This window comes from Propithecus coquereli, unplaced genomic scaffold (genome assembly GCF_000956105.1).
Source record: "Propithecus coquereli isolate 6110/MARCELLA unplaced genomic scaffold, Pcoq_1.0 Scaffold3, whole genome shotgun sequence".
In the NCBI taxonomy this organism is placed as follows: domain Eukaryota; kingdom Metazoa; phylum Chordata; class Mammalia; order Primates; family Indriidae; genus Propithecus; species Propithecus coquereli.
Window position 1 is genome coordinate 13010368 of NW_012148618.1, and position 26108 is coordinate 13036475.

The 26108-nt window shown below is 49.6% G+C and overlaps 1 protein-coding gene across 2 annotated transcripts in view; it reads right to left on the reverse strand.

Moving 5' to 3' along the window:
* Positions 1–4105: 4105 nt before the first annotated feature.
* EHD4 (EH-domain containing 4) overlaps positions 4106–26108 on the reverse strand; it is a 70587-nt gene continuing 48584 nt past the window's right edge. The window contains exons 4-6 of one of the 2 annotated variants that reach the window (XM_012649421.1): positions 22527–22939; positions 12434–12598; positions 4106–5804 (exon numbers count right to left, since the gene is read on the reverse strand). In XM_012649421.1, the coding sequence (XP_012504875.1) occupies positions 5268–5804; positions 12434–12598; positions 22527–22939 (1115 nt within the window). In that variant the 3' untranslated portion in view covers positions 4106–5267. The remainder of the gene's footprint in view (positions 5805–12433; positions 12599–22526; positions 22940–26108) is intronic. The other variant, XM_012649422.1, reaches the window with a different exon arrangement.

Below are 26108 nucleotides of genomic sequence, written 5' to 3' on the forward strand. Positions count from 1 at the left end.
TTGCTTGCAGCCTCAGATCTTGTCGCTGACAGCTGCGCTTGTGCCTCCCAGAGCCCCACCCTTCTGCTCTCACTGCCCCTGCAGGGCCTCAGCACTGTCCTCTGACTCCTCAGCCTGCACACACCACCGCCCGCTCGCTGTTCCTTTCTGAAGCACAGCTCCGTGCGACCTGGGAGGACTCCCCGTTGCCTGCAAGGAAAACCAGGCTCATCAGACCTTGCTGGAACAAGGCCTTTGCAGCCCCCCAGTTTACCCAAGCAGGGTCCTCTCCCTCCACTCAACCTAGGGTGCTCCCTGTGGTCTACTCTCCCTTCCCGGACAGGAGCATGGCTTTCCTGTGCCAAGGCTGGGCATCAGCTTTCTATGAGTTTAGAATGTCTCTTCCCTTTGCCTATCGTCCACACTCACCTATCCTGTCAGCCCCAGTTAAAATCCTGCTTCTTCTAGGAAGACCCTCCCCAACCTCCTTACCCCAGGGATGACTGAGCTTGTTTCTCCTCCTGTTAAGACCCTTGGCCCATGGTGTCTCATGTGATACTGTGAGCACCGGAGGACAGGCTCAAGTGCATGATAGATCTTGACAGAAATTGCTGCTTTTGCAGTTGTTGGATGGGGCTGGGGGACTGCTTTTCTTCCTCCCTATCTCAACTGCAGCTAAAGCCACTGCACACACTGCAAGGACCAGCTCCTCTTTGGCTGTGACCGATTGCAGCCCATGGGGAATGCTGAGAACTCTGTTGGTCAGTACAAAGTTTGGATTATTCCTGTTGCAAGTAAAACTGAAAACTCAAGTTTAACTGGTTTAAATAATATAAAGGGAATGTACTGGCCCATGTAACTGAAAAATCCAGCAGGATTAGGACTTCAGGTGAGGCTTGATCCAGCAGCTCAAATGATATTACCATAGGCCTGGATTTTCTCTGCCTTTCTCAATGCCGCCTTCATCTTCATGCTCCACAGGGTGGCTCTTGCCAGGCTGGCCTCCCTTCCCTGCGCCCAGCAGCTCTGGACATTCCTCTTAATGCTATTTATATTGTAGCACCAATAGGCTCACTTCTTTTACACTACATGGTTCAGAGAAGTGAGAACATCTCTCCCAAGAGTTGAAACAGGTCTGGGGGGCCTGGTGCTCATAGGCTTGAATTGGGCCATGTGTCTGTTCCTGAACCAGTATCTGTGACCAAGGGGTTTATCTCACCCAAACCTCATGGCTCAGAGTGAGGGTGGGAAGAGGGCAGTGCTCTGCAAAGGAAATTCAGGTCTAGATCACCACAAAAGTAGATAGTGCCAATGGGAAAAATCCAGATGCCTACTACGGGCAGGACACACCTGCGAGGTGTGGCAAGAGGCAGAACTGATGCCAGCCACCCAGGGGCTCTTCCCTCTTCCACTGAGAGAGTGCTCAGCAATGCTTCGTCCCAGCCCCTGAAGCACCCCCCTCCACGACTCCCTCCTGTCTTGGCTTCCAACCACTCTGAGGTGGGGCCTGGGCCTCCCTTGGGCCTGTGCCCCCAGCCCTGCGGGGCTGCTTTCCTTCCGGAGCAGCCCCATTTGAGGGGCCTCCCCTCCCCCACCAGAGGGCGCAGGAGGGGTTGGGGTAACAGGCCCACCCTAACTCCTCTACCTCATTTCAAATTGGATCCAGGGGTGCATACTTTCCCCCCGAGACGGCTGGCACACAGTCACTGCAAAGCCAGAGCCAACGGGAGAATGGTAGTGATTTTCCACAAGTTTATTCATCAGTAGATTGTGGTTTTTTTTTTGACACTTCTAAGTAAGATTACAAAAGGAAAAAAAATAGAAGCATTGTGTATTAACTGCATGGGTTAATTGACAGGTAACCTGATACACTCTTAAATTAGGCCCATGTGTTACTGAATAAACTCAGTGGTCATGTGTCCTAAAAATGTTATTCTTCTGCTACATTCCATGGAGGGAACAAGCAGTAAAATGCTTTCCTCTTCTTGAAGGCAATTTGTCCCGGGTACCCTCTGGGCATAATGTGTGAGGTGGCAAGCTCCAGGCAGCAGCTGCCCTGGGCGGTGGACTCCAGTGCATGACCTCTGGGTGTGGCGGAGAGGTGGCGCCCTTAGAGGCCCAGCAGAGCCTCGGGAGAGGACTGCAGTCAGGGCAGCGGGGCCTCTGGGGGTCAGGGGGATGGTGAAAAGGGCAGGGATTGGGCGTGGAGCAGGAGGCATTGTGCTTCTCCTCACGTGCTGTCACCTGCCCAGACACCCAGCTGCAGGACAGTGTAAGAATTCAACTCCTCAAGGCCTATGATCCTGCGGGAGGAACCACAGCCCCAAATCCAAAGATGCCACTGCTGCACAATGACAGTGTTCAAAGAGAACGGGGGCCAGCCTTGGAGAAACGAAGTGAACTAAATGAACGGCCCTCCCCTGCAGAGGGACCCTGCTCCAGGGCCATCCAAGCGTGCGGTGTGTTTGGAGCCTTGAGAGAAAAGAACTGACAGACGCTGGCCAGTTGGAGCATGAGGCGAAAGCAGGTGGGACATGCATGTGTCCCCATGGAGCCGGGGAGTTTCCATAAGTCTAAGCGCAGCATTTCTTTGCAGATAGGGTCAGGAGGACCTCATGGGCAGGTTGACAACTTGGAAGTTGACTTTGGGAGGAACAGGCTAGTGTTTTCATTTTCTCTCTAAACTCAAGACTGCAAGGTTCGTGCTACGTGATGCTACATGCTGTGTAGAAAGTTAGGGCCTGAAGGTGCTTAGATTTTCTTCTGTGGAATCCTGGAGTGCATTAAGCTAGTTTTATGGTTCTAGAGTTTAGGCACTTCCACCCTGCCTGCCACCATAAACACTCTGGGCAGGGGGTTCTTTGAAACTTGGGGTGGCATGGGAAGGGCAACACAGCCAAGGGGAGCAGACCCTGGGGGTGGCCCCAAGTCCCTGCTGCGTAGGGTAACTGGCAGTTTGGACACAGACTCAAGGAACTTTGTGCCATCCTGGGAAGATGCAAGTCCTCACTTGGTCACCATCCCTGATGTTTTCTAGTGTTTTCTTTCCCAGTGAACTTTTCATGATAAATGACTTCGTGTTGTAAGAGAGGGTATTAAGAAAGTGGACACACAATTTCCTTCCCCCTCCTCCCCCAAGAACATCACCAAGTCCCAGCAGAGAAAGAATTCAGCTGCCAGATGTCTCTGCCATCTGAGGGTGTGGGGTAGGGGAGATCACAATGCCCCGAGAAGGTTCCTTCCATGGAGAAACCAGAAACCTCAGACTGCTGCCCCCTAAAAAAGTGTTCCTATATGTCTATATAAACAAAACTTGGCCATATCTACATATGTACACATTGATAAATTTTAAAAATACTCACATGGCATATATATTTATACAAATTTGTTTCTATATGACAACTGAGCAGAGTTTAAGCAGCAAGATGATTCTGAATGGAAAATCAGCCCTCACTGGCATCGCTAAGCCTTTGGACAAACCAGCTCTCTCTTCTCCTCAACTTACCCTCTGGTGGTCTCCACTGCGCTCACAGACTCGGGGCAGTCCTTGCGCGTTCACAGAACTATCTGCTCATATTACAGTACTGGGGTTGTGTTTCTTTTCTATGTGTTTAATTAATTTAAAAGTTTTCATTAAGGCTAAAAAACCACATTATGCATTGACTTCTCTTAAAACAAGAAAAAAAGTAAGCTAGGGAGTGTAAGGGTTGGCATCTGGGTATCAGTGCTTCCCCCAGCAATATTTGCTCTTAAATCTGCAGCTCTGGCCTTGATGTCACCACAGGCAGGTGACAAGAAAAAATTATATGGTTTTTAGAAGGTTCACTGGGATTGTTCTGATTCCATTTATTTCTGGTGCCAGCAGGGCCCACGCCATGCGGCCATTGCTGTTTTGTGTCTCTCTTATTGCATAAATAATGGTGAAAGGCACCTGCCTCCCCGCGCTGGTGCCCACAGAGCAGGGAGGGTGGTAGGAATGGACCACCTGCCCCTGACACAGGCATCAGAATGAGTGGCCCACAGAGGTGTCCTCGGGGGAGTTGGGGAAGGCACACTCAGAGCCAGTGCAAAGATCACCGCCCAAATCCTGTGTCGTGCCAGGCACACACGAACTGCGGAGCCTTCGAGAAAACGGTTTTATATGAAAGATTCCACTTTGTTTCTGTATAAAGACTTTTATCCTGTAAGGAAAAAAAAAAACAACACTGGACATAATAAATGCCTGCTTTCTACAAAAACAACATCTAACTCTGGCAGGCTGATCTTCACTACCCACCAGCCCAGGGCAAGGCTGGTCTCTCATCCACCTGTGTCCACAGGGCCTAGGACACTGCACACACCAAGACAGGTTTTCGCTGACTTTAAATCCTGCCTTCTAACAAGGAGCCTTGGGGACGTTTAACGGTTGAGGGGCAGGGCCACACTAGGTGATGACTGAGGAGAACCACCTCTTTTCCTTACCGTAGTTGAAGTATATAGACTTTGCTACTACTTATTGGACAAACCAGTGAGAAAAGTTAATCTTCAGACTGCAACATGACTTGAAATGCAAAGTGGAAGTCTTGCCAGGGGTTAAAAATGGTTGTGAGTTCCGAATTCCTAATCAAATACGGCTTTACTGGGAAGGCCCCAGGAGGGAGGCCTGGGAGGGCTGGTCAGCAGGTACTGGGACAGATGCGCTCCTGGGCCTGGCTGCCTGCTCTGCTGGGGCCTGCAGAAGGGACGGGGCACAGAGACAGCTCACCCTCCTCCCAGACCTGGGGCATCGGTCTTCTTCTCTTTGGTAGACAGTCTGGAGAGAGCAGAAACCCTCTGCTCTATTTTTTTCCACTCTAAATATAGCAGAAAACAAAATAAATAAGATCATCTTTGCTGCCCCCCGGTGCCCTCTGAGGGACAGACAGGTGCTCCAGAGGTCATTCGTGATGACAAACAGCCCAGGGAGCCCCCAGCCCACTCCCCCAAGGTTCCTGGGATTCTGCCAAACCCTGGTCTCCATGTGCTTCTCCAGGCTCCTGAGAATCTTTGGACAACGTCCCTTTCTTCTGAACCCTTCAATCTCCTGACCCATCCTTGGCCCCCTAATATTTTAATAGAAACTCAGGGAATTTTGAAGGACCTCATCTAGTGTCCAGTGTCTGCCCTCCCCATTCTACAGATGGGGAAACCGAGGCATGGGGAGGGCAGTGCCTTGCCCAAGGTCATTCAGTGAGTCAGTGGCAGAGCAGGCCTCAGCCCAGGTCCCCTGATTCCCCTGCCATGGCCTGCCCCGCTCTGCAGCCTGCCCTTCAGTCGGCCTTCGTCAGGGACTTCCTGTGAGACGGGGGCACGAGGTGGGGGGGCAGGCTGTTGGGCAGCTCGTAGCCGTCCAGCTTGATCTTGATGAGGTGCTTGGCCAGCGCAAACTCCTCGTCGTCCAGCATGCCGTCGCAGTCACAGTCGGCCAGCTTCCAGATCTTGCCCAGGACGCTGTTGGGCAGCTTGGAGGTCACCATCTCCTTCTTGGCGTTGACGCCCGATATCTTGCCGTTGACAGGCGACAGAGTGTAGAAGAGCTCGTCGTAGACGGGCTTGTCCTTGGCCACAACCCACTCCTCCTCGTCGGCGCCCTCCTTGGCGCCCTCCCCGTAGCCGTGGTTGAAGGGGCCCTCGGAGGTGCCGTCGAAGGCGCCGCCCTGCACGAGCTGCGTGGGCACGCTCATCTCCTCCTGGCTGATGAGGTTCATCAGGGACGAGATCTTGCTGCTCAGCATGTTGTCCACGGCCTCGATCAGCTTGGGCTTCAGCGAGTGGAATTTGGTGAAATCGTAGTTCTCAAGCTGCTCCTGCAGAGGGAAAAGCACAGGCTTGCTCACATGCTCTCTCTCGGGAGGAAACAGGCAGGGCCAGCGGCAGGGGCGGGGGTGGGGGAGATTAATTTCCCCTTAGAGCAGACATCCCACCGCGCTACTCCAGAGCTCAGTCGGGGGGGGGGGGTCCCCACATCCACACTCACCAGATATAGGAGTGGTTTTTTGGAACAAGAAACAAGCTGCATGGGATGCAACGTGGTTTTTCCTACAGTAGCCAATCTCTGCTGGTGGCCGTACCAGTGACAGCAACCCCTTAGGACTCCGAGAAACCCTCTTTCACCTGCCTTTTTAAATGCTCTAGAGAATTAGTATTTTCTTTCTCCAATTGGCTGTACTACACACTTCAGTTGACCTTCACGACTATCCTGGGAGTGAGGAGGGGCAGGTATTGAACCTGTTGTACAGAGAGCTGCATGGGGCATCCTGGGGGAGTCAAGACTAGAGTCACTGTCTTTTGGCTCTTGGCTAATGCTCTCTGTGCTGGAACATGCAGCTGTGACAGAGGGACTACATCTAGGTAAAATAAGTAATTAAGGACTTTGTTTTTGGATCAGCTAGAAAACGTGGTTTAGGGTACCTTCCCACTGGCTCTAGCCTCTTACAAATGAGCCCAGGAGGCTACCCAAGTAGGAACCCTGTAGGAACAGCCCCACCGAGGCACAGCCTGACCAGAAGTACTAAAGCTACTCCAAGCAGGTGTTTAGCCAGGGCCATGCAGATCTTGTGGATACAGTTATCGCTACTAATCAACTGTCATTTCAAAAATATGGACAAATTAGTAAAAGCTGAAACTGGTAAGAGGGAGAGGATAGGGCTGGGAGGGCAAGTGTATGAACCCAGCCAACAGGGCTAGGTACCACTGACCAGGTCAGGACAGGTCTCGGCTCCACCTCTCAGGGGAGGTGGCTGTCAGCAAACAGAGCAGCAGGAGGAAACACAGCAACTGCCTGGCCAGGAGGGAGCAGACTGCAGGATGCCACAGAGGCTCTGTGGATGGTGCTATAGAAATAGCCCTTCCTACCTTGGTTCTCCGTGGTTACTCATCCACCCACCACCCGTCCATCCTTCATCTACCCACCCATCCATCCATCCTTTACTTATCCATCCTTCATCCACCCACCCACCAATCTATCCATCCTTCATCCATCCATCCACCCATCCATCCAACCTTCAACCTCCCATCCATCCTTCATCCATCCATCCATCCTTTATCCACCCATCCACCCACTCACTCAACTTTAGTGGTCATTTGCTATGCATCAGACCCTGTTCTAGGGCCGGGGATATACATATTAAAAGCCATAGTTCCTGCTTTAAAGGAGCTTATGTTATAATGGAGGAAGGACACTCCAGTTGTTTAGTTCCCACCTGCTTTCAAAAAGGACTTAACCTTGAGCTTCAAGTCAGTGACTAGAAAGAAAAATAAAATAAAAATTTAAAAAAGGACTTACAGTGAGAAAAGGATAACATGAAGTGTAAGAAAGTCATTACAAAGGAAGTCATTAAAAGGAAGAGGAAAGGAGACATCACTGCAGACGGCTCAGGTTAGGAAAGCGACTCCCTGTAAACACAGATGAGCTTGGGGCTCCAGTTCCTCAGCTGCTTGGGGGGTCCTTGGGGACACTCACTGTCTCAGTGCTGTACACAGCCCTCACTGTCTGAGGAGAGAAAGTACCTCACTGCAAAAGACAAACTTTCTCTGGCCCTGAACTGTGGGAGTTACCTAGGGCTTTACATGAGGGGCTTCGAACCTAATGGAAAATGTCTTCAACAGCAATTTTACCAAATAAATGCAGAACTATCCCAGGTATGGCAGTTTTTATATGAACTCTGTATGGACAATTCTAGAGGGGGCCAAGGACAAGCCACGCAATTTTCTGGAGATGAGGCAGGGAGATTCTCAAGGAAAGTCAGGTCTGATTGTTTTGGACAGAAGCAAAGTGACAGGCTGTTAGGGGAAAACAAACAAACAAACAACCCCCCCAAACCCCAACTTGGTGCTATCATAAAACATCATGCTTTTATTGTTAAAAACTGAAAAAAAACCTGGCAAGCAAAAATAAAAATTTAAAATAACTTATAATCCCACCAGCTAGCAATAAGCCCTGCTAGCATATTTGGGCATACATTTCTAGCCATTTACACACACACACACACACACACACACACACACACACACACACACACACACACCACACACACACACACACACACACACACTCTTTAACTGAGATAATACTATACCATTAAACAACCCATGTTTTTAAGAGACAATGTGTCACATCTTTCCATGATATTCTTACATAACCTTATTTTTTTGTTGTTTTTAGAGACAGAGTCTTGCTATGTTACACAGGCTAGAGTGTCATGGCATCATCACAGCTCACTGTAACCTCAAACTCCTGGGCTTAAAGGATCCTCCTACCCCAGCCTCCTGCGTATCTGGGACTATAGGCATGTATCATCATGCCTGGTTACTTTTCCATTTTTTGTACAGACAGGGTCTCACTCTTGCTCAGGCTGGTCTTGAACTCCTGGCCACAAGTGATCCTCCTGCCTCAGCCTTCCAGAGTGCTAGGATTACAGGCATGAGCCACCGTGCCCGACCCAAAACCTTCTTTTTAATAGCTACATAATACTGAACTGTATACCTGGGCCATTCATTTACCCTGTCCCCTGTAGTTGGATGTGTAGGTTATTTCTGATGGAGAATCAACATTGTGGTCTCTAGGGTGTGTGGCAGGGCAGGAACTCTGTGCTAATATTTGGAAGTAGAGGCCGGAGCTTTAGATGGTGGTGGGACAGAGCTGAAGCTAAGCAGGAGGACGTACCTCTAGAGAAGGGCCTCCAACACTTTCTCAGGCAGCAAACTCTGCAGCCGTCAAACCACGCGGAGCCGGGCAGAAACCAGTGCGCAGCCCGTGCTCAGCTCACAGCAGTGGGGTGGAGCAGGCCTGGGCTCTCCACTGAGTCCTGGTTTCCATGTCCTTCGCCCTCACTGGCAGATCACAGTCACCAGCACGTCACCCCCAACATCAGCACCAAACAACGTCGCCTGCATTTTGGGCTCCTGCTGCCAACATCTCAGTCATGGGGACTGAAAAGAGGAAGCCAAACTGGAGGAGCAGGCGACCCCCACAAAAACCTCTGTGCGGCCGCGCATGCAAGTTTGGATTCCCCCGGCGCATAGACACCTACCCTATTTCCTCATGAATGAGTCTGTGCTCTGAGACACACAGAGCTCCTGTGTCTGGCCAAGCAGAAGGAGGCACTGCCCACCCAAACTTCCCCCCAGCCTGCCGGGGACATGGATTCCGACAGAAAACCTCTGGAACACCCGCAAGGGGGAATGGTCACATATTTGCAGCAGCTATTCCCGCCCTGGAGGGCACCTAGGGAATAAATCCTCCACTCTCATCCCTGTGGTCCCCCACATCCCTGACCAGGAACTGGGGGTACCTGTTAAACTATTGTCATCCCTGCCCCGCCCCCACCAGGGTGGGTCCAAAACAATTCTCGTTACTGGGATGAATACACACTGGGGAATTTACAGACTTCCCCATCAGCAATTGCATCCACCACGCCCGGGATCCTGGAACCGCTTCCTCTCTAGAGACAAAGGTCAGGTCCCAGCCCAGTCTCCGGTGAGGCTACCCGCTGCCCACGCCGGGCCAGCGTTGAGCAGCTGCGGTTTTCAAGCCCACGCGAGGGTCTGAGCGGATGGCGCCGTCTCTGCTGCCCTCTGCTGTTGAAACGCTGCCAACTCATCAGCTGTGGGGTCCAAATTCTCCCTCCAGTGGGAGGAAAACTGAGTCGGCCTAGAGGTGGACTTTCTAGTGCTCTGCTCACCTGCGGTATCGACAGGCCTGTGCTGTGAGTCAGATTCCCTCCCAGAAGGGCACAGGGCAGATGCAGGCAGCCTCACGAGCAGGCCGCAGGGCCTGTCCTAGCACCGGGAAAAGCTTCAAGACACGTTTGTCTTATTGCTACGGCTGAGAGTCACCCTGACCAGCTTGGGAGAGAACAGGGAGGACAGAAACCCAAAGCCAGCATCGGTGAACCCTCCGCGCGGCCCTGATAGGTTGAAGATCATAACATGGTCGTCTCTAAGCTTATGCCCCCGCTTCTGTCCCAGATGCAGTCGAAGTGAGGTGAGCCCACGTGGTAGGGGGTGTTAGACTCTCAACAGGCTCAGGGACGGCAGGGGACCTAGCCCACCCCCACACCCCCCAACGCCTCTAGGGTGACACCAAACTAGCCTGAAGTCTCGGGTGACAGTGCAGGGCTCCCCACGGGCTCCAGACCTGCCTCGTTCCCTGGGGACTCTCTGAGGGGCCTGGAGTGGTGTGACTGGGACCCGGCTGGCCTCCCAAGGAGGACTGTTCCTGCACTTCCAGAGGTTTGCTCTGGAAACCCTGGTCTGTAGGCCCTGGGAGTCAGGGCTGGGTCAGGGCCTGAGGAGCTCAGTACCCGAGAGAACTGCCACGGCACGAACTTCCACTGACTTACTCATTTACTCAGCATGTACTCACTGAGCACCTGCGACATCCTAGGTGTGGGGACATGGCAGAGAACAGGGCGCGGGTCACCGATCTCATGGAGTTACAGTCTACCGAGGGAGAGAGACGTTAAGCAATTTGATTAATGACACTGAAGCACAACAGTGTTCGTACTGTAACAAGGAGCATGTGTCCTGACAATGGCATCACTGTCGAAATACACCCCGTTCGTCCCCCGAGCACAGGAATGCCTATTTCATTGCTGGAAGAAAAAAGATATTTCTGTATTTATTCTTTTTTTCTTTTGAGACAGATTCTTGCTCCATTGCCCTGGGTAGAGTGTAGTGGCACCATTATAGCTCACAGCAACCTCAAACTCCTGGGCTCAAGAGATGCTCCTCCCTCAGCCTCCCAAGTGGTTGGGACTATAGGCGTGGGCCACTGCGCCCGGCTAATTTTTCTACTTTTTGTAAAGACAGGGTCTTGCTCTTGCTCAGGCTGGTCTCCAACTCCTGAGCTCAAGTAATTCTCCTGCTTGCTTGGGCCTCCCAGAGTGCTAGGATTACAGGCATGAGCCACTGTGCCCGGCCATTTCTGTATTTATTCTTAAATAAATACTGCTAAATCATATTAACCAGATCGTATGTACCAGATGCACTCACCCTGAACCTTGGCATCAAGAGCTGCCATCAAAATGTTAAGAATAACCCACTCCTGAGTTAGTGTGTAATTTCCATAAAGCTTACATTAAAAAACCCTCAGGATCCAAACTTCCCCTCTGCTGCCTGCCGACCCTCCCCTCTCCCTGCCTTCTCCTCCTCTTTTGCCTTGTCCTCCTTCTGCCTCCAGCTGCACCTGCTTACAGTTTTTAGGCTGCAGTGACTTCAATGCTATCACTCTGTGGCCCAGGGCAGAAGATGGTAACCGGTGGTCTCAGCAAGCAGCCAGTAAGCAGGTCGGCTTCGTGTGGCCTGTGTAGTATTTTTTGAAAGTCTGAGCCAAAATTTTTGAAAACCAGGCGATTTTACGAATCCAGATTTCTGGCTTCTCTTGACTCACCCAGGCCCACAGGGCATCACACACCTGGCTGAACAGGGCTCCTGCATGCTCCTCTCTGTCCCACAGGGGAGCCCTGACAAATTCTCATCACACCTGCAGAATTGTGTCCTCCCTGGAGAGACATCTCTTGGAACCACCTCTCTATCAAATGTCGAAAGACAGAAGGTAGCTGGAGCGGGTGACATGGTACCTCCTGCCCAGCCTGCTTCATGTTATCAGCTGGCGGCTACAGGCATCTGAGTTTGTGTCACTTTACAGAGAGAACTGTGGCCCCCCTGAAGATGGGTTCTTGCACTGGACAAGAAGATGGTCAGCCTGGCTCTGTGAGGACTGTCTGCACAGAAGCCAGATGGGGGCCTTGCCCGGGAGGACATGCTCATCTAACATCAGCATGGGGTGGTAGACACACTGCTCAGGCCGGGGTGGCTGAATGTAGCACCCATTCACGCTCAGCTGGGGCCGCCCAGGCACAACTCAACACAGGCCCTGAATTCAGCCCAAACGCCACCCTTTAAGCAAAATCCTCACCGTGTCTGGCACAGTCCAGCCATGCTCACAGAGCCCCACAGCCCTGAGGCAGCTCTCCAGCCTGCAGCTGCAGCAGCAAACGCCGCCTGAGCACATAATCCTCTGGCACAGGGCAGGGCAGGGCCGGGCAGGGCTTTAGGAGACCCACGGTGACCTTCAAGGCCTCTCCCGGTGCTGATTCCCTTAAGGTGCTAGGATTCTAAAAAATAGGTGTCACTCCAAATCAAACCAACCTCGCTGCACACAGTCTAAGAGGGCTGCTCACCTGATTTTCTCACGTGAGCTTCATTTCAGTTACCTTTTGCTATGTGTCCTCTTTTGTTTCCACATTTCAGAAGGCAGAAAATTTCTGCTTTATTCACAGCCTATTGTCACAGATCACCATCAGGAGGACGCATTCACTGCATTCTCCTTGATCCTAAACCATGAGACTTCATGTGTCCCCAGCAACTAGCCAGACACCGGGGCACTGCATCGCCACCCTCTGCCTGTGACGCTGTAATAGGCTCCCAATACCTGCATGGCCTTGACCTCGGGGAAGTCCCCTGCAGAAATCTGGTGTTCTCGTTGTAGCTGAACGTAGATTTCTGGTAGCCTGCTGATAAGCTCCCTCTTCTTGTTTTCCTTTCCGAATACGCTTGGCATTTCCTTCTTCAGGTGGCTGATGATGTAGGCATGTACCTGAAGGGGTATACGTCAGGTGAGATGTGTCACTTAGAACCGCACCAGAGAAGGAACAAACACGATGGCATCTCAGACGTATCATGACACACGACGGGCACCCGTACAGAACCACGGTCCTCAGGGGCAGGAGGAGGGGAGCACCCGGGGGGAGTGGAGCTGTCTAAGGGGGTGGAACATGCGCCAGACATGGGGAAACGCTATGGCTTACGGTTCTGCCTCACCCATGGGTGGCAGTTCTGGTGCGTGTGTAGGAGTGAGCAGTGTGGGTGGGCCTGGATGTGATTAACCAGGAGACCCAAGAAAAAGCTTCACCAGGACTGGTGCCCGGGAACACCAGGACATTAAACTGGAGGCTGCTAGAAATGGCTGATCTACACGGAAATCTGTGCGCAGTGAACAACGAGATGAGAATCTCCATAACCTCCTCGTGGACAGTGTAGACCCTGAGATCTCTACAGGTGGCACTAAGGTCATTTCTGCACAAGACCAGCTGCCTGGGACCAGGTTGGATGGCAGAGGCTCCCTCTGGAAGAGCAGCCCCAGGGGCCTGAGGAGGAAGCCCCAGAAACCCTAATCACGGCAGTGGGGGGAACAGGTGGCCAGGGGGCTGTCACCGAGGGGGGTGAATCCCACCGGGAGAGCTGTTTGGCCTACACCACACCTTCCTTAACATTTCCACTCTTCTGCTGGTTTCTAACTTCAGGACGTTGAGAAATGTTCATTACAAAAGTTCTCTTTGTATATCTTGAATTCTACAGAGTAATTTAGAAGTCAAGTAAATAACTAAAATAAGAAAGGATGAAAAACAGAACAGTGATTACAAAAAGAAAATGACTATGTAGCTATGGAAAATCCTATTAAAGAAAACAGACTTCTACTATAATCTTGTGGAAGAATGGAAATTAAATAAAGGGGGTAAGCAGATACATTCCGTAGCTCCGCTGAGGGCCCTTGTGTACGGACACACACTGGGCACGGCCGAAAGCATTTTGCTACGATTTGAACACTAATCTAAGTACGTGATGCACGTGCTGACACGCTCAGACCAAGAGTGCTAACTTTCCACCTGTACAAAGGTCACTTTAACACAAGCACACACCATGTGCTAAGAGCTGCAGTCCCCAAACCCTGGGCTGCAGCCTGGTACCAGTCCGTGGCCTATTAGGAACTGGGCCTGGCATCCCCACCCCTGGTCTGTAGAAAAGTTGTCTTCCACGGAACTTAGGAACCGGGCCACACAGCAGGAGGTGGGCGGCAGGCAAACGAGGAGCAAGCGAAGCTCTCTGTATTTACAGCGGCTACGGCCACTGCCATCGCTGGCATCGCTGCCTACGCTATGCCCCCCAATGCATGGAAAATTGTCTTCCATGACACCGGTCCCTGGTGCCAGAAAGATTGGGGTCCTCTGGCTAAGAATATAGATTTGGAGAGATGATTCTAAACTTTTCTCACACCAGCAAACTTATTTTTCAAATGAAAACAACTAGATATATTTCTAAGATTCTTAGAGATAACTAGAGAAATCCAAAGTTTGGGAGTCCTTTATTTAGAAATCTGGGTTTTACCCACATTTCTGAGGAGCTGATGAATGAGTGATAAGATAGCAATTCCTTTGCCTTGGACAGTGAATGCCTGGCTTGGTGGTGGTGGGGGATTGGGGACAGCCGGCACCGCCATGCTCAACTGGGGAGAGCCAGCTGCCCACCAGCTGTCCTTGTATCATTTCTTAGGCCTTGGCCTTCCTGGACCTCTGGCCTGGGCCCGTGGATACCTCTCCCTTCTGGGCCCAGGCCTGCCCCGCTCTAGAGCCAGCCCCAGTGGAAGCAGGAAGCCCCACAGCCGCTCGGTCTCCCACACACAAGGGCTTCTTACTGAAACTCCACCCCCGCCAGAGCCCAGGCCTGCAACAGCTGCCAGGCCCCTGGCTTAGTTCCTGTTCCTCCATCTGGCTGACTGTCCACCCAGGCCCCAGTCCCCCTAGGATGGGCACCTTGTCCCTGAACACTCCCTGGTGCCCAGGGCCTACCTTACCTGGGCTGAACTCAGGTGATGTGCACCTGCCACACCCCTCCACCCACTGACTGGCCCTGGCTCCCTCATCTTAGACCTCGTGGTGTTTACTGGCTGATGACTGGGGCTGCTGGCTGATGGCCCGCCCTTGGACACCTGGCCTCCACTGCCCTGAGAAACCCCGGGGCAGACGTTGTGCTAGGTCCCCACTCCTCCTCCTTTCACCAGCCTGGTGCTACCTGAGTCATGACTCTCAGGTGACCTGCTCATGCTGCAGGCAGCTCTCAGACCCAAACTCCACTTCTAGGAAGTTCCTCTGGCCTGTTCTGCATAAGTCTCCTGTTACGCTGCCTCCGCGTGTCCACCCCACTCCTGCCCTTCCTGGGACATCCTACGAGAATAACCCAAGGTCATCTACGCATGGTCCCTGTCTTTAAGAAGTTTGTCACGTTATGAGGTAAATTACAATTCTTCGAATAGTACAGTATTGAATATGGAAGGGACCCCTCTATCTAATTTAACTTCTGGTTCCAGGAGTTCGTATGCTCACGTGAGGTCACACAGCTAGTTAGGAGATCCAGAGCTGGCACTCCCATCCAACTGCCTCATTCCTGCTGTTTTAGAATTCATTACTTTCTGTGGGTATGAATTAAAAATCTTACTGAAATTGTGGGAAATCTGGAATTCAAAATGAACTGCATCCTACAGAACAACAGTTTTGATCTGAGGTTTGACTTCTGATGGTCCCTTATTCACCAGGAAGTGTTGGAAGGTCATTGCATAGGAGTGTGGATAAAGACTGCCTGTCATTTTCTTTTCTTTTTTTTTTTTTGAGACAGAGTCTCACCGTGTTGCCCTGGCGTCAGCCTAGCTCACAGCAACCTCAGACTCCTGGGCTCAAGCAATCCTCCTGCCTCAGCCTCCCGAGTAGCTGGGACTACAGGCATGCGCCACCATGCCCGGCTAGTTTTTTCTACACATTTTTAGTTGTCCAATTAATTTCTTTCTAATTTTAGTAGAGATGGGGTCTCGCTCTTGCTCAGGCTGGTTTCGAACTCCTGAGCTAAAATGATCCGCCCGCCTCGGCCTCCCAGAGAGCTAGGATTACAGGCGTGAGCCACCGCGCCCGGCCCTGCCTGTCATTTTCTAAAGGCACTTGGTAAACAGAGGGGACAGCTTGATGGCTAAAATCCATGGTCGCCTTCAAAAGCTCACTCCTGCCCTTATGTGTCAACGATGTCTCCAAATAATGTTGTCCCTGTGGAAGGAGGCGGAAACACTGGGAGACCTTTTGTTCTTTGTAATGAGAGCAAACTAATTGAGAAGAGGAAGAGAGGAAGAGAATGGGGAGGAGACCTAGCCCCCAGGGGTCCCTGTCTCAGCTTGCTCAGCCACAAATGGAAATGACAACATTCATCTCACAGAGGTGTTGCTGTGGGAATAACAGAGATCATGCATTTGAATGTACTTTGCCCACTAGAAGGAGGAGTATAAATGTTACTTATTCTTATCAACCAATGGCCTGAACCTGACGGCTGCAGGGGTTGTGACAACAGAGAAGGCACCTGGCTACTTAGTCCTTATTGAATAATTAATAAACTCTCTATATTTGAATAGTAATATGAAGAATTTGGGTCCCAAGTGTTTAATTCACAATGTTATTCAACATTGACCAGTGGGGGCTTTTGAACTTTCTTACCTTGTTCAATTCATCCTTTCCCTTCTAAAAAATTGGAAAAGCCCCAAGTCAGCTAATGGTGATGTGTGGGTGTAAATCTAAATAACAAAAATTACAATTTTTCTCTGGGCTCGTAAATCAATGGGCAGAAAGGGATGTCCTCCCCTGTAAATGTATATGAATTTATACAAAGTTCACATACACACTCTGACACAAATCCCATTAATGTATCCAGGGACGTGTGTATGTGCGTGCGTGTATCTCCAGGCTGAGCAGCATGTACTCAGGAGTGACATATGCTATATCCATTCTGGGCTTGGAGGGCAACCCCCGGCAGTGAGTGTTGGATGCTACCAGTGCTTATGACTGACCGGGAACCTTGGCGGAATGTGGACATTGGGCAGCAGTTCAAGGGAAGGCAGGGTGGCGCAGCACTGTGCCACCCTCATCTGCAAACTTAACACAACCTGTTGGAGACCTGTGGCTTTGTAAGCCCAGCTGGAAACTTGCAGAGAGCATTTAAAACCAGGAGATTATCACATTTAAAAAGTGGGTTTATGATGCTATAAAAAAATTCAGTTAATGAACCAGAGACCCAAAAGGTGAACCCATGGGGCAGTAAGAGTGTGAGGCTGTGACAGGCAGAGAAAAGCAGCTGCCTTGTTCCTGCTCGAGCAGGACTTTGTTATTCTGTTCGGATTAAAACTGGCACTAATGGCACATGTGATTCTGAACAGCCTTAAAGGGGACTTGAGGGGGCCCACACAGTTAATTTGAGGTTGACCTTCAAAGAGACAGGCTTCCATATATGGGCTCCGGCACTGACACACACCCTCAATAGCTCAGGGCCGACTGAACTATTTTTAGAGCCCCGCTCTGGAGGAGGCATTAAGGTGATTATCGCCTACTGTGCGACGACTCACACACACCTTGGCCAGGATCCATTTGGTGAACAACAAAATGCCTAATTTCTCCACCAGAGGATGTGGCAGTGCAGACAGACAGGAAGGCCAGGCTCTGCACGTTGCATGTGACCAAGAGGAGAATGCGTTTTGAAGATGAAACAGAACTACAATAAACCCTGAAAATCACTGACCCCTCCTTTTCTTTCTTCACTTTACTTATTCCTTCCTCAAATGTTGCCTCATTTTTTGTTGAGCAAAGATCTCCAAAGGGGTGGGAACCTTTCCTATTCTTGGGCAATGTGTTTACGAAGGGTGGGGTTGCCTCACTTCTTACTTTTGTTCTTTTATCTCATAAATAGTATCATTTGAGATTTGTATGAATCTAATTTCTTTAATTTGGTTATTTTAGTTATAGCTGAATAAAACCACATTTCTAAACCCTTTTTTGGGCTTTCTCAAAATAGCTTACTCTAAAGAATCATGAAATGAACTCCGACGGGAGTCTCAGGTGTGAACAGTCTTCCCAGAAGGATGTCCACTGATGTCATCGGATGTGATCTTTGAGGCTAACCAAAAAACCCACTCTAAGGTTTTCCTGTTCCTTGAAATAGAGAGTTGTGAAAAAAAAATAAACAGAAAAAGTAGGGAAATCATTAAATTTCAAGAGCTCTTTGGTAAGAGTATCTGTTTTTCATATTATTAAAATGTCATCTTTATGATAACACCTTGAGTTTGATTAAAACGATGACCCACCTGCTTTATCTGGATGGGCCATGAATTCTGCTTAATTATCATGTTCTATAAATAGATCTGACACCTCTTAGCTGACATCTGAAAACTTATCCTTTGCATGTTTTCAAAATGCCAGTTTGGGCCGGGTGCAGTGGCTCACGCCTGTAATCCTAACAGTCTGGGAGGCCGAGGCAGGTGGATTGTTTGAGCTCAGGAGTTTGAAACCAGCCTGAGCAAGAGCAAGACCCCCTCTCTACTAAAAATAGAAAGAAATTAATCGGACAACTAAAAATATATAGAAAAAATTAGCCACCCACGGTGGTGCATGCCTGTAGTCCCAGCTACTCAGGAGGCTGAGGCAGAAGGATTGCTTGAGCCCAGGAGTTGGAGGTTGCTGTGAGATAGGCTGACGGCATGGCACTCTAGCCCAGGAAATACAGTGAGACTCTGTCTCGAAAAAAAAAAAAAGAAGGGTAGAAAACAGCAAAGACATCACTCTAGCCCAGGCAACACAGTGAGACTCTGTCTCAAAAAAAAAAAAAAAAAAAATGCCAGTTTGAAAAACCTAAGCTTTGTAGGGTTTCTGTGGCTGGAGAATTTTTCTTTTTTTTTTTTTTTGCAAAAATCATTCATACTTGGTATAAATGAATACAAATAGTACAGAAAAGTATACAAATGTATGTTAAAAAAAAAAAAAACACTGTAGTCTAACCACCTAGATATTAACAGTAGCATTTCAAGACCCAGATATAAATAGAAGAGATTTAAAATATTTTATAAAAACGAGATCCTTCTCTTGATGTTAATTTTAATTTTAATAGTGCATTAACAATTTTACTTAAAACTGAAGGAATTGCTGAACTTCAAAAGAACATTTTGTCACACCATAAATATCATTTCCCAGAAGGCTGGAAATGTATGAACAACACTGAGAGGCTGGAGTCCTTAGTGGTTTTTAATGTGATGTCTAACTCCCTGCCTCAGTTTTGGTTTTGGGGACTATTGACTTTGACCCTTACAGACACTGATTCGCCATTAGCTTCTGTCGCCTAGCTCCCAGCTCTGGGTTTTTCTAGGCATGTTGTTTTCATCTTGCTCTTGTCCAGTGTCTGTGGCTGGAGAATTTTATACAATAAACAGAACAACAGATTAATGCAGAAAGCAAGGACGTAAGTAAAGCAGGTATTACAGACGCTGTCCATTCGGGATTGCAGATGAATGTCTTCTGGACCCAAGAATCAGAGTGACGGGGCGGTTGAATCTATATTTTGCAACTTACAGGCCGTGAAGCCTTGGGGATGTTATTTCACCTTTCTGAGCTTCAGTTCCCTCATGTGTGAAATGAAGATAAAAATGCCAGACTTCGTGTAGTTATCAACAGCATCAAACAAAACAACACATGTAATGCAAACTGTGTAGCTCTGGAACACTGTTGGTGAGCAAAAGCAAAACTGGATCAAAAGAAAGATTAATATATAGTATCAAAATATTTTTAGAAAATATAAACACTCCAAAGGTGAAGAACTCAGGTGATTCCTTGTCCATTTAAGCAAAACAAGTTCACAAATGGAGCATAAAATTGCAGATGGTATACGATGCATGTCATCAGCTAGTGGCATGGCCGTTGGGCTGAGTTCTGCTTCTTACCCGGCCGAGACTCCATTTCCTGTGCCTGCTTCTCAGCATGGTACTGCCCCAGTAGCAACTGGCACTGAGAAGCCCAGTCTGCACATATCTGTGCTTCAAACATTTTCTTTTGTGAAAAGGAACAAGCCAGATACTATTCTTAGGAAGAAAAAAAAATACAAGCTTTTTCCTATAAGTAAGCTCAGCAAGTTTGACCGTCCCCCACTGCCCACATCCACACAAGGGTTTTCATTATTCAGTGTCAGACACAGAGCAGTGTTCTGTGCCTCTTGAGACCTAGACCATGCTGGCTGCTCAGAGGGCCTAACTCTCAGGCATGGCAGGCAGGTCTATGGGTTATGGCGCTTGACATTTCCAGCAAGCTTTTGCTCCTTATTTACTCACATGACTAAATACAGCAGCGTCTTGAGTGACTGGGCCTTCAGCAATGAATGATAAATTAAAGATGTCTATAAGCGTTTACAAATAGTTAAAAAAAAAAAAAAAATCTTAAAATCTGCAAAGGAGAGCTGGGTACAGTGGCTCGTGCCTATAGTCCCAGCTACTTGGGAGGTTGAGGTGAGAGGATGGGAGCTTGAGACTAGCCTGGGCAACATAGTGAGATCTGTCTCTTAAAAAAAAAAAAAAAGATGTAGGTCAAGTTTCTTTTAATGATACAAATTACTAGCAGAAGAGCTGGGGGGGGCAGGCTCCAAGTGGTAGACGGCTGCCTAGACATCAGAAACTAAGATGTGGCTGGGTACAGTGGTGTGCACCTGTAATCCCAGCAACTCAGGAGGCTGGGGTGGGAGGATCACTGGATCCCAGGAGTTGGAGCTCAGCCTGGGCAACATAGTGAGACCCTATCTCTAAACACACACACACACACACACACACACACACACACACACACACACACAAACTACAAAGGCTATGGCATGAGTTATCAGCTTTGGTTGTAAGTAATGTGGGGTGCCATGTACTCTGAAGGTTAAGCTCAGCCCCACCAGCTGGAGAAGAGAAATACCACATGCCAGGGGGTTGGTCCCTGAATGGGCAAAAACAGACTTCCTGCCACCCCAAGCATTAGGCCCAGGATAAGTGCAAGGGAGAAACCACCTCAGGAGTGCAACACGTAAGTGGATTTACAAACTAGTTAGCATGACTGCCTTGCAGAACCGGAACAAAAGTGGCTTGTAGTTCCAGAAAGAAGCTGCTTGCGCCAGGTAGAAAGGATAAAGAAAGGTGACTCACACAAGCACCGTGTGACGTGTGTGACTGGAGTGACGGGGAGTGTGTGTGCAGCACTGGGACACAGGCAGGCAGAGAGGCGTCCTTCTGGCGTAGGAGAGACGCTGCTGTGTGAGCGCAGGGCCACGAAGGCAGCCTGCTGAGCAGCAGCGAGGCAGTTGGAAGGCTCGTCCCCCTCTCAGCTGTCACCCTCAGGGAAGCCCTTCCTGCCTCTCCCCGCCAGGCCCTCAGTCACCCTCTTCAGAGCACCCACAGCACAGTGTCCACACCTCACCATTCTATAACGGGGGCTTCTGAGCCTCTCCCCTCCACCAGGTGAGGCTCCCAGCCCTGGCCCAGGGCTGCTGAGCGCGTGTTGACTGAAGGCGGCGAAGTGGTGGTGACCAGAAGGCCGACCTGCTGGGCCCCAGGGCCAGGCCAGAAACCACTCACTGCGAGGCAAGAGGATGTGGGACAGGATGTGGTTCTTGGCCCTCAGAAGACAAAGGGAGGGTCCAGATCCCCTGACCAGGACCAGTGGATCTGGAGATTCAGGCCCGGGGACCAGTGCCAGCTGAAGTGACGGGGCCCAAAGCAGAAGGCTGGACTGAGAGCCAGGAGGCCTGACTTTTAGTTCTGCCTTTATCACTAATGGATTAGGTGACCCTGGAGACATCCTTTATCCTGCCTTGTCCTTGGAAAATTAGGGAGCAGCACAGACCTCTGGATTCCAAACTTGGCTGACCATCAGAGCCACCTGGGAAGCTTTACATACATACACACACGTGTGCACTTACACAGATGCATGTGCACATATGGCCATGCATACACTGCCCCCTGCCCCCCAAATCAGAAGCTCTGGGGCAGGGCCTGGGAATTTACACCGAACTTCGCTGGGACTAGATAAACTCTGGAGGCACTTCCCAGCAACAGAGGACAATGATTTTATGGAACATACAAATATTTTTTAAAGAATCATCTTTTTCCTATACTTTCTCTTGGAGGAGTGGCATGCTTTTTTCTCTCTTCAGAACTGTGACAGAATTGATGCCACTACTTGACGGAGGTCACAGACCACCACTCGCCCCACCGGGCACACACTCCAGGGCTGTGGAAAGGCTCAGCTATGAGGCGGGGCAGCCAGAGCCACAGCACGCCTGCTCACAGGCTATACCAGAATGGGGACAGGGTGTGACCCCAAACCAGCACACTCTGCAGACGAGGCTGAGCCACCCTTTTCCCCAGGGCTCCTCTAGATCCAGGTGGTGATACTGGGCTCTGTGCTTTAGGTGCATGGTGACTAGTGGTGGCCTCTCAGCACCATGCTGGTCCCGCCAACACCACCTGTCTCAGGTGTGGCTGGTTACACTCCCATCGTCCTAACATCCTAACAGCTTCCCTAGCTGTGTACTGACTGATGCCTCCCTATGTGCCGGGCACTATGCCAAGTGCTTGTCACACTGACAAACTGTCACTCATAAGCACCCCGGGAAGTGCTCTCATTAGCTCCAATGTACAGAGTAGAAGGCAGGTTTGGAAAAGTTAAGTCATTTGCCCAAGAGCACGGAGCCGGGAGCTGGAATGTTAGCAGGGCTACCTGATCTCAAGCTACACTCTTAACCTATCACACTTCATACCTTAAGGCTTCTGGAATGGAGCCTCCCCCAGGCCCTACCTTGCCTTTGGAGAGGAGAGAGGGGCATGCCCAGCCCAAGGCTACTGTCTAGGGCGTCTCCTGACTTACCTTGGCCAACCTTGCTCGCTTGATGAGGTCGTTGAGTTTGCGCACCGCTGCCTTCTGGGGAAGGCTCTGGATGTCTCTGAAGAGGTCTTGGGCCTCGGCCTCGAAGAGCCGGCGGTTGTCTGTGTTCTGCAGGGGCTGTGCCCAGAAGGAGCCGATGTAGACACGCAGCACCTCAGGTGTGTTGATGACCTTGCCCAGGGACCACATGAGGGCCCCGTAGACCCGCATCAGTTGCTGTGTGTCCACTTGGTCCGCCTTGTTCAGCACCACGCGGATCTTGTCGTCCTGGCCCCGGAAGGCCTTGATGGCCTCTGAGAACTCGTCTGAGATGTCCAGTTTGTGAGCGTCGAAGAGCAGGATGATCCTGTCGACCCTCTCGGCAAACCACTGTAGGACCTGGCAGAAGTCATACCCTGGGTGGAGAGAAGGGCACGTCAGTGTGGCCGGCAGTGGTGGGAGACACAATTACCGGGAGGGCTCAGGGACGCTTCTCTCCAGCAGCTGCCAGGCGGAGAGCCCTGTCTCCAAGTTGGAGGCAGTGGAGGCCTTGTGACTTGGAAATTATTTCAAATGTGGCCTCCTGGGCTGGATGAATCTGGTTCCCACTGGGGATCTGGGAGCCCTTCCATAGGAAGAAGCAGGGAATAAAATGGGGCTCCTGGTCACTTCGAGAGTCGCTTACATCCGTATCTGTAATTTCATTTAGTCCTCGAGTCTCTTATTTCACCTAGTACGGTCCTTTTGATCAATGGCAAAATTAATCAACGGCTCTGTGAAAACACAGGCATGGGTCCAAAGCTTGCATTTCTGAAAAGTCTCACTTTCCTGAAAGCACCAGATATAGAAAAGGAAGAGAACCTCCCTGCAGGCCGCCCAAGTCCCGGGGGTGTCCAGTGGGCACAGGAGGAGAGGAATGGCAGTCTCTTGGCCCAGGTTTGGAGGGTGTTGAGGAGGTAAAGGTTGGCCTGGCCAAAGTCGTGACCAATATTTAGCATTTGGACTATTCATAGCTCAAGTATATTGTAAACATTTTTTAAAATTATGTCTCGCAACCATTCTGTGAAATGGTCTCTTGCCAATTTATTTTTTTAAATGGCTAGGCCCACAACAAAGTCTGTTTAGCCCGCTTTGGCCACCTACCAACACGCTCCAAACCCTGCAGCTAAATAAACACCCTCCGGCCTGAGGTCAAGACTTTCCAGCATGTCCCCAAGGAGGCAGATTCCCACGAAAAGCAAACAAGAGGAGGCCAATCCCACCAAGTTTACTTTTAATTTCCGTCTGATTAGCTGCAAGAGCAGAGTCTCGATCCAGCCCAAACAGTGCTGAGATGTCACCTTGCCCAGCTCCCACTCTAGTGATTTTAGATTTTGAAAACTTTCAAACATACCTAAGAGTCTAGACTAGAGAGTAACACAACACATGCTGATATACCTACCCTGTAACTTTAACAAATTTTGACACTTTGCCTTGTTTGTTTCAGGTACTTTAAAAAACCAATTCTATTAACACCTTATTTAGATAACAAAATACCATAGAGTGGGTGAGAATGAACTAGATCTTCACTTGTCAACACAGGTAAATCTCAAAAAAAAAAAAAAAAAGGTAAAAAGTCAGTTTCAAAAGGGTACGTGCAACATGATAACATCACGTAAAATGTTAAAATACAAAATAAGGAGTGATCTACCGATACATCCTACAGCACAAACACAAAGATGTCAACATCCACCGTAGGACGTACGACGCTGGCAGGCTCTGGGGGTGAGGGTGGGATCTAAGGCAGGTGAGAAAGTACCAGAGGGGAGTGACCTCTCAGGCGAAAATAAAGGGGGTCCACAGACTAAAGTTTCATGCGTTTGAAGAGCAGGTATGAGAGGAGTAGCTGAACAAGCAAACTGGATTCAGATACATTTTTAGTAAAGAAAACAAAACATTCTGAAGTGCCGAAGCCCCTGCGCACCCCTCCCCGAGCCCTCTCTCCGCCGCCCTTTCTCCCCAGAGGAAACTGCTGCCCTAACTGTGGTGTTTATGCCACCACGCATATTTGATACTTCCAGTTCACGCTTTTCACTTCCCTATTCTGTCTCACTGCGGTGCTCCCTGGTTCCTTGGGGACATGGAGGACAAGGGTAGTTCTCGGAATGTGGGCTGGAGTTTATTTCCATCACTGTCAGCAGCCAGTTTAGACCAAAGGAAATTAAAGACCCCCGAATGGTCACACATAGTATGTAAAGATTTAGAGTTGAAATTTCACTGAGTTCTGTCCCTGCAAGGCCAGAACAAAGTGCCTTCCAAGATAATAGTAAGTGCTAGTGTTACTTGAAACTGACGTGTACACTAAACAGCCCCAGATCGCAGATCATGGGTCGTAGATCCTCAGCCAATGAATGAACTAGCTGTGCCCTGGGTGCCAGGAAGATGCTTTGGAAGCATCCAAGAAGGATGTGCTTGGGGACTTAATTTTCCAGTAGTGATGATCAACTCATCACTTCCTGACCACTCCCTCACCTGGTCTTGTGACCAGAACTGGGTAACTAAAGGTGCAGAAGCAGATTAAAGAAATGCTGTGTCCAGGATACACGCTGGGGTGGACATGAGTTGTTTTTTTTTTTTTTTTGAAGAATTCCCTTGCTGTCTTGGGGTGGTGGCGGGGGGGTGTCCTTTGTAGGCCATAGGGGCTGAAGGTGGGGCAGATGGTCCCTTGTCCCACTCCTTAGTAGCTTGGGGCATAGGCAGGTGATCTAGAATTAGACATTCATTTCCTTCCACCAAAGTGGAGAGTTGAACCTTGAGGGAATGACATAAAAACACAGGGAAAAAGAAGAATTCAGTCATGGTGGTGGTGGTTTCCTAACCCTTTTCTGACCATATTAATTCTATGAACAACCTGATTTTCCAAAAAATTCCTTTTCTGATTATATTAGCCAGAATCAGCTTCTCTGGTTTGCTACTAAGAACCATGACTGGCAAACAATTTTCCCCACACATTTTAGTATTTCTGAATGCTTCTGTCAGCACCAGCAGAAACCTGCCACCCCCAGGCAGAGAAGCTGAAACACAGCTGTTACCACCTGTGTACGTGCCAACTCAGCCACGCAGACGGGGTACCTCTTCCTTCCTGGGCTGCCTGGGTTGAGTGGTTGGCCTTGATAGCAACACATGTATTTAAACGATAACTTAAATTTGGGTTCCTAACAGTTAATGTGTCTTTAAAGAAGATTCCATTCTAATGCTATAGTGAAGTCAAAAGTTCCTGGGAACAGAGCTGCCTGACGTTAAGTTTACTATAAATGAAGCCAATACTCACCTCTGGAGGAATGGCTACGTCCATATTTTCTTATTTTAAAGCAACGAGAGCTTAATAAGGTTAAGTAGTACAGGTAGGTAGAGCTGTGTTTTGTTCTGTTATTGAGCAGGTGTAAAAGGACTGCCTGTCACACATCAGGCAACACAATCACAGGAGTAGAAATCACCAAGGGTCCAGAAGAGAGCGGAGAATAATCAAAGCTGGGAGAGGTTGGTGTGTTCAACTCCCCCCATTCTAGTTATTATATTATTTCACCATTTTAACCTTTTTTTTTT